Source organism: Solanum pennellii, chromosome 5 (genome assembly GCF_001406875.1).
Source record: "Solanum pennellii chromosome 5, SPENNV200".
NCBI classification, from domain to species: domain Eukaryota; kingdom Viridiplantae; phylum Streptophyta; class Magnoliopsida; order Solanales; family Solanaceae; genus Solanum; species Solanum pennellii.
In genome coordinates, this window is record NC_028641.1 from 339,451 (window position 1) to 352,442 (window position 12,992).

Consider the following 12,992-nt stretch of genomic DNA (forward strand, 5'->3'; position numbering starts at 1 on the left):
CAATGCAGCCGCAACCCTACCTTCTCCTCTTTCAGGCTATTCAAGATCCAATGCAGCCGCAACCCTACCTTCTCCTCTTCTAGCCTATTTTTCAGAAAGCAAAAAGCTATCAACAACTATGGAAAAGGGTAGGTACTCTATTTCTATGCTATTGTCTTCTTAATCTCGTGAACATACAGTTCACTCCAATGTTTGATTTCTTTGACCAATTTCAAAATCTAAAAATTAAGTTTCTGCTCAAGAAACCCTAATTTCTACCTGTAAATACTTGGTTAAACTTTATCCTCAAGAAGTTCTGGAAGCCGCCGCTTTTGCATCCTCATTCTTTTTTCTTGCTTACTCTTGCAAACACATTCTACCTTGTGGTTTGTTTATCCCCATTGTTCTTAACGGGGCAAAGCTTCTCTTTATTTTTTGTTTGTCTTTGGATCTAGAAAGAGGTTGTGACCTAGTCGAAGTTGATGCCTTAGTTAACTGCCCTACAAAAGGTCTGTAGTTTTCACATTTATCTTTTCGTAAAATGTTGGTTCTATTTTTTTGTGTTTGAGTTAAGATCAAAAGAAAAAGATAATTGATACATCTTTTGTTAAGTTTGTGTATTTATAGGGATGAAAGGATACTATATTTCACCACACAAAATATAACGACTTGGGAATGTGAAAGGTGAACACCCCCAACAAACTAGCCGCATGCATCAAGGCGTTTTGCCAACGAGCGAAGGCGATCACTCAAAAAATGGGATTCAGCCCCGATAAATGTGATGCAGTACTGAAAGATGTTGTGGACTATGTGGCTTTCCTTTTAATCGATCATGAGGGGAGTTTCCACTTTATTACTCAAGTAGGTGAAATGGCTAGGCTCCCCTATCACCTTTCCTTTTGTGATATATTTTGCCTAAGCACTTACGGAGTTGACGTCATTTATTGAGTTGAAGTGAAGTCTTTCCGTTTTTTATTTAATTACAGTTATTCTTGCTAAAGCCGGATTTGATCTCGATTGAGCGGCAGGGAGAAATCTTGATCTTCCAATTGCGTCAACAGAATAAGATAGATGCCTCAATCAGAGAGGTTTTATACACCCTAAAAAAAGAATAAATAGGCGCTCAGATGGAAAAAATTAATATAGAAATAAAGCTTGAAAATAAAAGGGTTTCCTTTCCTCAATGTATTGGAGTTATATGTATAAGTTTCTTCTATGTTTGAAGTAATGGCATATATGAAATTTGAAGGATTATGGCTTAAGTTTTCACTTTAACCTTTAGGAAGTTATACCTTAAATATGATGAGATTTGAGTTTGTCTTATGCTTAAGAAATATGTTATAATCTAAATCAATTTTGAGTTCTGTTCAAAGTAGTCAGTTGCAAGACGTGTCTCTCGTTCGACATTTAATGTTTTGGAAAGTGTATTCGTCGAATGATTTTATTTGTCTCTATTTTTTATTTACTTGACATTGTATAAAGTTGAATTGTATTACTTATCTCTTCTTACTCTCTTTATTTGCATGAACAGGAGAAAATAGTCTTTATAAAATACTTTTGCTGCCACGAGAAGTCTCTTTGTGAGAATCTATATTGTTGCTACATTTGGAATCCGTGTCTATCTTCTCATTCAGTTCATCCCCTCTTGAAAAGCATCTGAGTTGATGAAGCAATAAAAAATAAGGGAGAAGAAGGAGCGACGGCCTGATCATTCTTAGCTCGCTTTAAGGTAAATTAATCATTTTTTTCTCACGTGATTTTTTGTTTTACCTTATATTATCTTATCCGTCTAAGACACTGGCCATTAGAGGGGGGTAATTATTATTATTTCAGTGAATATTTTTAAAGATTATATTAGATTATCCGTCTTAGTTTCTTTTGAGTCGTTTTTAAATCTAATTGTATATAACTTGACTTGTGAAAATTTTAAATAGTGTTTGAAATCATTTTCTTAAAAGGTCGCTTTTATCTCTTTCATGCGAAGAACATTTGAAATTTTCTTCAGATATGGCAATGTCCAAGTTATATTATCTAGGAGTTGGTCGTATTCATGTTTTTGCTACTTGGATTTCTTTCGAAACAAAAATAAGAGTTCTATAGCAATGATTCTTTATTTTTAGTTGCAACAGATCTTCTTTTAAGTCTTTATTTTTTAAGATTGACGTGTTTTTCCAACGTAATTCTTTGATTAATTTCTTAGAACTCAATTTGTAGTTTTAATAATTAACCTTAGTTTGGTCAGTAATCATTTTTAACGAATCTTAAAGGATGCTTAATCTCTTTCCTTTATGATAACTAGAACCCTTACCTAGAATCACATAAATTAAGTAGACCATTAGTTGGATTCAATTTTAGCATTACGTTAGCTAAATATTTAGTTGTCCTAATTTACCTTAAAAATAATTAGGTGGCACTTCCTTAAGTTAATTAATTTAGGAATCACCAATATGTTGTACACTATTTAACACAAGTTAAAATGGGTTATAACAGAGACGACCAAATATATGTGTTATGGTTCCATGGGAGGACCATGTATTTGCATTTGTGCTCATATGTGACATGTTTCATGCATTAAATGATTCCAGGTATTGGTCGATTTCAAGATGTTGTGACTGAGAGTCTATGTATTTGTGATTGTTGTTACATGTGATTGGCATGTGTTTATGGTATTGCAGATCGTGCATATGAATTCAAGGTGTGGAATAGGAGTCTGAACTATGTCATACTTGTGATTATAATTGTTTTAACCACTGGATTGAGTTTATGGGGACTGAATTATTTAGGTGTTTGTAAATTGTGGTTGTACTTATCATGATGTTGTTGGTTTATTAAAATGTGGTGGTTGTTAAGTTAGGCAAATGACAAGGGTCTAATGCATGGTTTAAGTGTTGGGACTGGTTATGGTTGCCTAGTATTTTTTAGAACTTATATAATAATGGGGATGTGAGTCGAGATGGATGAGTTTGTCTAAGGTGCTAGTTTCATGTACTGTTCCCTTCGGAATGTGTACTTCTATTATGTAGTAGGTTCGGGTCGACCGATAACGCCTACTAGTACGCATTGTTTGTACTGATACTACTCTTGTTATGTCACTTGACTTAGTCTGGTGATAGGAATTCAGTTATGTTCCATAGCTAAGGAAGATAATGATCTTTGATGGCTGAGAACGATGATGTCAACTAGTAAGTGTTGTTTCAGAGTGTACATACAATTGAAGGTAAGTGCACTCCTTCAAGAACTACACAAGGCTGGAGAATGAGGAGTAGTTGCGAGCTAGTGATACTGGAGTAGTTAAGAATCCTGTCACATAAGTGCATTTAAATAAAGAGTATATTGGTCACTAGACTGATGTAGCAGTTTGTAACAGATGCTCTAATATAGATATTAACATTAAACATACTTGCACCAGAATTAATTCGTTAGAAGAATTGACTGGGATGAGGAATCAGTCATATATTCTCTCCGCCTGTGTAAGATCAAGAAAAGCATCTATCCCAGTACCGACCTTTAATAATCCATATTCTAAAGTTGACAATAGATAGGAGCAACTCTGACTCAAGTCTGCAGGTCAAAGCAATTATCATCCATCGTAATTCGTGATACAGCAGGCTTTCATAATTCATATTCTCAAGTTGACAACAGCAACAACTCAAGTCTGCAGGTAAGGGAATAACATGAATCTTGGTGATATACCGACCTACTAAAATTCACATTCTCATGTTGTAGCAACTCCTAAGAAACTCGCTCCATCAGGGCCGGTCACATCAACAACCTTAGTACGGCCATCGCTACCAGACTCAACCTCGAACTCACTATATGTCACCATCAAAATGGCAACGGAAACACTTAGATCTCATACCAGACTAGTGAAGGAAGAGATTGTCACTAAGCCACTTGACGGTTCCCTTAGCCTCTGTCCAGTCTCACCCGCCATTCTCATTAAAAATGAGAAACTCTAAAGACCCTTTGTGTGTTTCCTTTGGAATAATCATCGTTACAACAAAACAATCTAATATAAGTAAAATGAGCAATGACGATATTAAATTAGTTTCTTGTGACGGTGACTTTACCAAAGGGAACACACAATGGGGTTTTAGGGTTTCTGTTTGTTAGTGATGAGAATGGCGGGTGAGAGTGGACAAAGGGCTAAGGAAACTGTCAAGTGACTTAGTGGCAATCTCTTCATTCACTAGTCTGGTATCAGATCTAAGTGTTTCCTTAGCCTATTTGATGGCGACATATAGCTGAGTTTGAGGTTGAGTCTGGTAGTGATGGTTGTACTAAGGTTGTTTATATGACCGGCCCTGATGGAGCGAGTTTTTCAAGAGTTGCTATATCATGAAAATATGAATTCTGAAAAATCGTTAGATCACCGAGATGGATGTTATTGCTTTGACCTGCAGACTTGAGTTTTTGCTGCTCATATTTGCTGTCAACTTGAGAATATGAATTATTAAAAGGTCGGTATAACACCAAGATGTATGATATTGCTTTGACCTGTAGAGTTGAGTTAGTGCTTCTCCTATCCATTGTCAACTTATGAATATGAATTCTGAAATGTTGGTAAGAGAGATGGATCCTATTTCTTGATCTTCCACGAGTGAAGAGCATATACGACTGGTCCTTCATCCCGATCAACTCTTTTAAAGAATTAACGCAGGTGCACACAGGCTTACTGTTAATAACTATATTAGAGGGTCTATTACCAACTTCTACATAAGTCCAGTAACATTATACCCTTTATTTATTCAAACTCATTGACGTTCAAAAAGCACATCACTGTAACAATGTAGGATATGACGAAAGCAGATTTACTACAATCTTATGGCTGCAATTATTTGTTTTCAACTTTTCATAGTCAGTGAAATGTAGTGACGATCCCCAAATTTTGAAGATCAAAGAAAAAAAAATTAGGTGAGTTGACCCTTATCTATTGTTTCTGAATTACCAACTGACATACTACATAGAGTCCGAGAGCTAATGCCCATCAAATATGCTGCAAGAGCTAGAATCTTATCATAACATTGGAGGTTGTTATGGTCTCAGAACCTAATCTTGTGTTTGATCCCCTGTTTTTTAAGTACGTATCTTATACTGAGGATTCTACTACTAGCATTGTTCATAAAATTCTCTCTGGGATAGACATTTTTCGTCTCAAATCATGGTATTTAGAGCTTAATCTAGATATGGCCAATGATTAAAAACATGTATTGGCTGATATAATATTTAAATACTTGTGATAGAAGGGTTAGACTATGATTTGACATTATAGTGACCTAATATGTAGCCTTGGGAAGCCATAGAATGACAAGAGGGTCGAACGCTTAAATATTAGAGTTGACAGTGGAATGAGGTAGAAGGTTGAGTTCAAAGTGTACTAGTTTATGGGTATTATACCTAGGATGGTGAAAGCATGTGGATAGGGACTTGGGATGTTGTGACTTTCATATTGTATGTTCCCTTCCGAATGTCTACTTCTATTATGTAGTAGGTTCGGGTCGACCAATGATGCCTACTAGTATGTGTTGTTTGTACTGATACTACACTAGCTATGCCACTTGGCATAGTCTGGTGATAGGAATTCAGTAATGTTCCATAGCTAAGGAAGATGATGATCTTTGATAGCTGAGGACGATGATGCCTACTAGTAAGTGTTGTTTCAGAGTGTACACACAATTGAAGGTAAGTGCACTCCTTCAAGACCTACACAAGGCTGGAGAATGAGGATTGTTAGGATCGAATTCACGCACACACACTAGATGAATGAAGAACACAAGAACTTTCAAGAGAAAGAGATGAGAGATCTAGAGAGAGAAAGAGAAAACCCAATATTTCGTGGTTTGAAAATCAGCTAGCTATATTACATAAATATTTCGTGGTTTGAAAGACAAACCGTCTAACGTTAGCAAGTTTGAAAATCAGCTAGCTATATTACATAAATTAAAGGCTTTAATTATGGCATGTAAATTGCCTAAATTGTCTGTTACAAGAAAATTTTATCTTATTCCTATATCACGGTTATAATAATAGAAAAAGCCTTCTGATCCGAGGCAAGTTTGGATATATGCGAGAGTTAGTTGAAGATTAGACAAAGTAAGATAAATGATGAAAACTAAATGTGAAGCGTTATATGTTTACTTTTCTCAGTCTGTATTCACACTGATTATATAATATATGTTTTTGGTGTTCACATGAGTAATGTTTAAAATTAATAGTGCCGTCTTACAGTACGACTCTCATATCCAGCTAATAATTAGTGAAACATATATTTCTGTATATGCCATTTTGTAATTTCTTCAATACTTGGGTAGGTAATAGCAAATGTTACTTAATAATGATTCATTAGCCGATAAAAGAGAAGCTAGATGTGATGAAATTAGACAAATATTTTGATAATATAGACCACAGTTCTTTTAATATCACTCTGGTGCTTTTTTGTTGTGTGAAATTAAGATATGGAGATGAGCCTGGAACTGCCTGCACATCTCAACCAGGAAGTTGTTGATATCATCATTCAGGAGCAAGACCGAGTCATACCAAACGTGGCCAGAATCATGCGTAGCACCCATCCTCCCCATGTCAATATATCTGATGATGCCAAACGGACCATGTACCATTGCATCTCTGAGTTCATATGCTTTGTAACATATGAAGCCAACTCTCATTGCCAGCGTGAGCAGCGGAACACAATCACTGAGGAAGACGTGGATTGGGTCATTAACAAGTTTGGTTTTGATGACTACATTGAACCCTTGCCTTACTACTTTCCTCCAAATAGTGAGGATGATGGTGGCGAGTGTGGATCTCTTACAAGGGAGTCTTTGTTGAAGCGTTCAATGGTTGATACAACTTCAAGCTCCAATATCACACCCTATAACGTTCCTCCTAGTTTTCCTATGGCTTATCACCACTTTGTGTATCCACCACCAATGGGAAATGGTGATATGGAGGGGGAGGCAAGCACTTCTCAGTGTGCAGTGGCTTCAGTGGATACTGACGTTGAGTCTCCTATGGAGGAGGATAAGGAGTGATCAATTTCTCAATCTATTGAAGGTATTAAGCTGTTGTTGAAGCTTTATAAGCAATAAAGAAAGTTTAGGAATGTATGTTTCGAACTAAGTTAGCCAAATGGGTCCCCTTCAATTGGCTGTTTACTTATATGTGTTTATGTGTAAGTGTAAGTGTAAGTGTATGTCTATGTGTATGTGTAAGTGTAAGTGTAAGTGTAAGTGTATGTCTATGTGTATGTGTATGTCTATCTGTATGTTTGTGTGTGGTGGAAGTGCTAAATAAAATGAACAAGTGCTACTTGTCTTGATTATGATATTTCTAATTGAGCATATTTGATCAAACACTTTGAAAAACAACAGAGGAATTAATATCAGTCTCTGTCACCTCTTTGCTCTTCTTACAGGACCAATTACCAAGTTTACCTTTGACATTTGTAATCTGGAAACATGTCCAAATAATGACCACTTGATATATTTCCTCTATAGGAGTGCCATTCAACATCTTGTTGTTAAACCTCTGTTTTGATAACGATACAAACTGTTGGTTATGTAGCTCGACTATTTAGAAACTTTTTCTTCAGATTGATGAAACATTGAGTCAGAACACGGAACTGTTTTCTTACTTTTCAATGGATAAAGACCGTGTGAATGATGCTCTGAGATTGATACAGTGAGGTTGCGATATTCAAGGGATCAAGTACTGAAATGTACTTAATAAGAGCCCTCTTTTCTCATTCTCCAAAACCTTAGAGAATGATTTTTGAACAGTGCGAGAAATTAAGCAATGCCACAAACTTTAAGGAAAAAGGGAACTGCTAAGCTGCATGTACAACCTGTTTTCGCAGTGGCGTATTACGTACAACTTCATTTTTTAAGTGTGTTGATGTCATATTTAAACTGATCCGGAGTTGCTATACAAAATTTATTATGTTGTGTTTGATGTTGTCCCATTTATAGACGGATTTGGTTTTTCATATGTACGATATTCCATTGTGGATGATGAAAGTTTGCATTCAATATTGCTAAATTTCATAAATGGTTATAAAGTTGCTATTCAGATATTTTCAGGGGTTTTATGATCACTTAAATGTGTGGCTTTTCTTGGTAAGAAGGATTCTGCAGTATATTGTTGCTAATTCCTTTCTTACTATACTTAAATCAACTAAAATTTCGTTACATCAACTTGGTACATTAATTAATACTAGTGTGTTAATTTCACTTATAATTTGTGAAATCAAATAGCACTTGTGATCGAATTACCTACACTTACAAAAAAAAATTTAAAAAAAGAAGGGTGAACTTAACTTCAAAAGGTAATTGATGAGTCAAGGATTCTCCAAGGTCATACAAAGAGATCCAAGTCTTGATCTAATCTATCTTCAATCCTCCCAAACCAGAACCAATTCGCCCATTTGTCATCACTATCCAAAACTGGCGTGGGTAAATCTACAGACTCTGGATAACGTGTCACTCGAAACAATTTTTTTCCGAATTTGAATGAATGGGGCCAGTATTAATAGGATTGGAACTACAAATTGTTGAGAAATAAGAAACGTAAAAGGGTAATGGCCAAATGGTTGAAAATTAAACAATAAGTAACGTATACTCCTATCCGAAAATAAGTGGCACTTTAGCCAAAATAAATTTTCCTGAAATATTGTAGGAATTTAGGACAAAAATTAGTATGTTTTTCCTAGTATACTCTTGTATTAAAGAACTACTTTTTAATATTGCTCAATTCTCAAAAAAAAATCAAATAATTAAAGGTAACATAATAAATTATACTTCAATTTATTATTTTCCTTAATTGACGTCAAATGAGCTAAAGTAACACTTGGGATGGAAGAAGTAGTGGTATATAGTAATGTCGTTTTTGGTCAATGCTCATCTGTCCATCTTGAAAGCCTATTTATCCGGGCGAATACCAACACCTCGTTCACTACTTCCTGCTGCTATGTGTCCCCCCTTTCTCTTAAAGTAGGCTATAAATATCACTTGCCAAGAGCCACTTACTTCATATATTTAGAGAGAGATACATATTTGTAGAGAGAGAGAAAGAGAGATGACTAATGGTAATCATGTTGGTTCAGGAAATGGAGGATTTCATAGCTATCACAGATCCCCACAACCAACCCCTGCCCGTTCCCCTTCCCCTGGTATGCTACCTAGCTTCTCTTTTACTTTTGCAAATGCATTTTCCTTCTCCATGGAACATTCATGAAACTTTGTTTTTGTTTAATATATTTAATTTTGATTTACTTACTCGAGCCTAGCATCAGTTTCTCTACCTTCACAAGGTAGGGGCACAGTTCATACAGATCACTCTTTTCGACAACACTTGTGAAATTTTAGGAGATCTTATAATTTTCAGTCATTCTTCTGAATTTTTTATTATTTTCTAAATCACTCTTTCCGACAACACTTGTGAAATTTTAGGAGATCTTAATCTTCAGTCATTCTTCTGAATTTTTCGTTATTTTCTTTAGATGAAGAGCTCCAATTTTTGTACGTTTCTTAGCTTGGTGTATCTTCATCTACTATACACCCGTCTTTAATTATCTAGGGACTATATATGCATAATTTTTTCCATATATAAATCTACAGAGCTAGTTATTTATCAAAGATCAATAGATCGATTCATGGTAATGGTGATCGACACTTTTCTTGTTTTCTTTTGCAACTTTTAAGAGAAAACCAGGTTTTATTTGAAAGAAACCGACTAAAGCTAGCAAGTTTGAAAACCAGCAAGTTGTATCACACAAATTAGAAAAATTTAATTTTTATTACTCTCTGCTTTTGCCATAAAATTAAAATACAGAACACAATTTATCATCAGAACATATAGGCATTTTAAGAAGTTAATTAAAATCTAAAAAGAATTTCTTTATCCAAAGATTAAGCAGCATTGGATATAACTTTAAGAACAGCTAGTTCTATATAGAGTATATGAAAACAGTAGGTAGTGTAGTGTCCGTTACGATGCAATTTTGTCGAATTCCTATATCACATTGATGGTACAGTAAAAAGGCTTTTGATCAGGGGCGAATTTGGATGGTTCGATAAATGCCAGAGTTAGTTGAAGATCACAACATAAGATAGATGATGAAAACTATATATAAAGCGTTTTATATTACTTTAATTAGTATGTATCTCTTTTGTCGAAATAATATGTGCTTTTGGTGTTTATGTAAATATTGTCCACATTTCATAGTGCCGTCTTACAGTAGTATTACTCTCATATCCAGCTAAATATTAGTGAAACATGTGTATACGCATGCCATTTGTTCTGTAATTGCTTCAACACTTGAAAAGTTAGTCGATAGCAAATGTGATTTAATAATGTTTAATTAGACTACAAAAGCCTAGCTAGTTGTAATGAAATTAGACCAATATTTGATGATACATATATATATGCTACACTTCTTTTTCATTTCACTCTGATCTTGTTGTGTGGAACTAAGATATGGAGAGAAGCATGGGAATGCCTGCTCATCTCAACCAGGCAATTACTGAATGCATCACTCGGGAGCAAGACCAATTCATGCCAATAGCAAACGTGGTCAGAATCATGCGCAGGATCCTTCCTTCCCATGCCAAAATATCCGATGGCTCCAAACAGACCATACAAGAATGTGTCTCTGAGTTCATAAGCTTCATAACACTGGAAGCTAACGATCGTTGCCAGAGTGAGCAGCGCAAGACCGTCACCCCTGAAGACATTCTTTGGGCCATGAGCAAGGTTGGTTTTGATGACTACATTGAACCCTTGACTTTGTACTTGAATCAATATCGTGAGTTTGATGGTGGTGAGAGTGAATCCCTGAGAGGGGAGACTTTGTTGGTGAAGCACCAAATGGCTCATGACCATGGTTACTTTGTGTCTCCACCGCCAATGGATAACAATGATATGCAGGGGGATGCATCAAATGGAAGCACTTCTCAGTGTGCAGTGGCTTCAGTGGATAGTGACGTTGAGTCTCCTGCGGAGGAGGGTAAGGAGTGATCAGTTACTCTGCTGAAGGAACTAAGTGAAAAATGTGTCTTTTGTACTAAGGAATTAGACTATCTTTTCTCTGTTTTCTAATTTGCGACCTATTGGCAATCTAGGATAGTTTTAAATTTGCCAAGTTTAGTAATGCATCTTTCGAACTAAATGAGCCAAATGGTGGCCCCTCCAATTGGCTGTATGAATATTTCTCTACCTGTATATTTTGAATATTCAGTTGATGATTGCTTGTAAGTTGTGATGCAAAATCCTTGAAAGCAATCAGACACCAAGTTTTCCATTCTTGTGTATATGTAGTAAAAAAGGACTAATAGAGTTGCAACAAGCCTAATCTATATTACACAGCGCAACTGTTAGCAAGATGAACGCTTTGCTAGGACAGACTATTTTGCCATCTCAAGTTTGCAGAAGCAGAACACAGCAAAATCATCCTTTTCAACATTTTACTTGGGGTGTTTCACTTCTAATATTGAACTAGTTTTCGTGAATGTGTGTTGCACATTGATCTTCACTCTTTATTTTATGTTTGTATCACAAAGTAGTTAATTGGAAAGATACTTTAATTGATAGTTCTATCACTTGAGGAAACATTTGTGGTTACAAAAGCAAGGAAAGTTCATTTGTTTCTCCAAGTCAATTTGAATAAGCTTCAATACATGAATTTAGGTTTGTTTTATTTTCTTTAAAAGGTAAAATAGAGAAAAGGGATCACACAATATTGTGGAAATGACATTGAATTTTTTAATATATAGTTTGCATTGTTTTGTCATGGCCCTCTTGCTAACCAAACAAGAGAGTTTCATAAAATTTCAATGTACAAAAACATAAAAACCATTCACAATAAAGCTTATATTTATAGTACCAATTCATTACTCATTACTATTTTTATTTTTTTTTTGTTATTTATATTTGAAATAAAAGTGTAATGAAACTTTTCACTTGTGAATTTTTTAAAACTATTTAATATACTTTATTCTTGCCAAATTTCTTTAAGTTACATGGACTCAAGAGACGAACTTGGTAGGACACAACAAAATAAAGGTACTACGTACCTTGTTATCAAGTAGAGTAGTTAGATCTATATAAATTTTATATAATAGTAAATGTCATATTATAAGAAGCCACAAAATCAAAAGTTAAAATATAATAATTCACATCAAAAGTTTATTGAATTTTTTACCCTCCATCCAAAAATATGTTCTACTAAGTTGGATCATTTTCATCTTCCACAAAATTAATTGAGCTTTAATTATGATCCCTTTTAAAAACTTTCAGTAAAACTATAGTTTTCAGCCTTTACCACTTGTTGTTGGTGATGGTAGTGATGTTGTTGTTGCTGCTTCTATTGTTGGTAGTTGTGTTGTTTTTGTTGTTGATGTTTTGTTGTTGTTGTCATTTTATTGTTGTCATTGTTGTTGTCGTTGCCGTTGTTGTTGTTGGTGTTGTTGTTGTTATTGTTGTTATCGTCGCTACATTTTTTTGTATAAATAATAATAACAAAGCTATCTTTTAAACTTTTTACTGTATTATCAAATTAGCTATAAATCAATATTTATATTTTTTTAAATCATTAACAAAAAATTGAAATGTTAGTACTTTATTTTTATGTATTAGTTATATATTACTCTAGTTATTAAATTAGAAGATCAAGAAAATATTTTAAAGAAGTAAAAGACTATCAATAAAAAAACTAGCTCATAACTTACGTCCAATTGAATCTCTTAACACATCAACAATCCATTATTATATTCTCAAAATGAGCCCAAATCAACTAACTCAAGCCCAAAACTTTAATTCACATAACTTCGTGAAAATACCTTAAATACCCCCCCCCCCCCCCCCGTTTTATATCTATAGGGTTTCAAGACCCAATGCAGCCGCAACCCTACCTTCTCCTCTTTCAGGCTATTCAAGATCCAATGCAGCCGCAACCCTACCTTCTCCTCTTTCAGGCTATTCAAGATCCAATGCAGCCGCAACCCTACCTTCTCCTCTTT

General features: G+C 34.9%; 2 protein-coding genes across 2 annotated transcripts in view; both read left to right on the plus strand.

The window, feature by feature from the left end:
* Positions 1-7,134, plus strand: part of LOC107020123 (nuclear transcription factor Y subunit B-6-like) — a 12,018-nt gene extending 4,884 nt beyond the window's left edge. Inside the window, exon 2 of the mRNA XM_015220438.2 lies at positions 6,433-7,134. Coding sequence (XP_015075924.1) covers positions 6,433-7,010 — 578 coding nt within the window. The 3' untranslated portion in view covers positions 7,011-7,134. The remainder of the gene's footprint in view (positions 1-6,432) is intronic.
* A 1,900-nt stretch (positions 7,135-9,034) lies between these two features.
* Positions 9,035-11,277, plus strand: LOC107019990 (nuclear transcription factor Y subunit B-6-like). The gene is made up of 2 exons (XM_015220337.2): positions 9,035-9,145; positions 10,451-11,277. The coding sequence occupies exons 1-2, from the start codon at positions 9,052-9,054 to the stop codon at positions 10,990-10,992; spliced, it is 636 nt and encodes a 211-aa protein (XP_015075823.1). The 5' UTR covers positions 9,035-9,051; the 3' UTR covers positions 10,993-11,277.
* Positions 11,278-12,992: the final 1,715 nt, after the last annotated feature.

Coding starts and splice junctions, on each gene's coding strand:
- LOC107019990 (XM_015220337.2), top strand. CDS start 9,052: ATGACTAATGGTAATCATGTTGGTTCAGGAAATGGAGGATTTCATAGC. Junction 9,146..10,450: donor TGCCCGTTCCCCTTCCCCTG/GTATGCTACCTA, acceptor TGTGGAACTAAG/ATATGGAGAGAAGCATGGGA.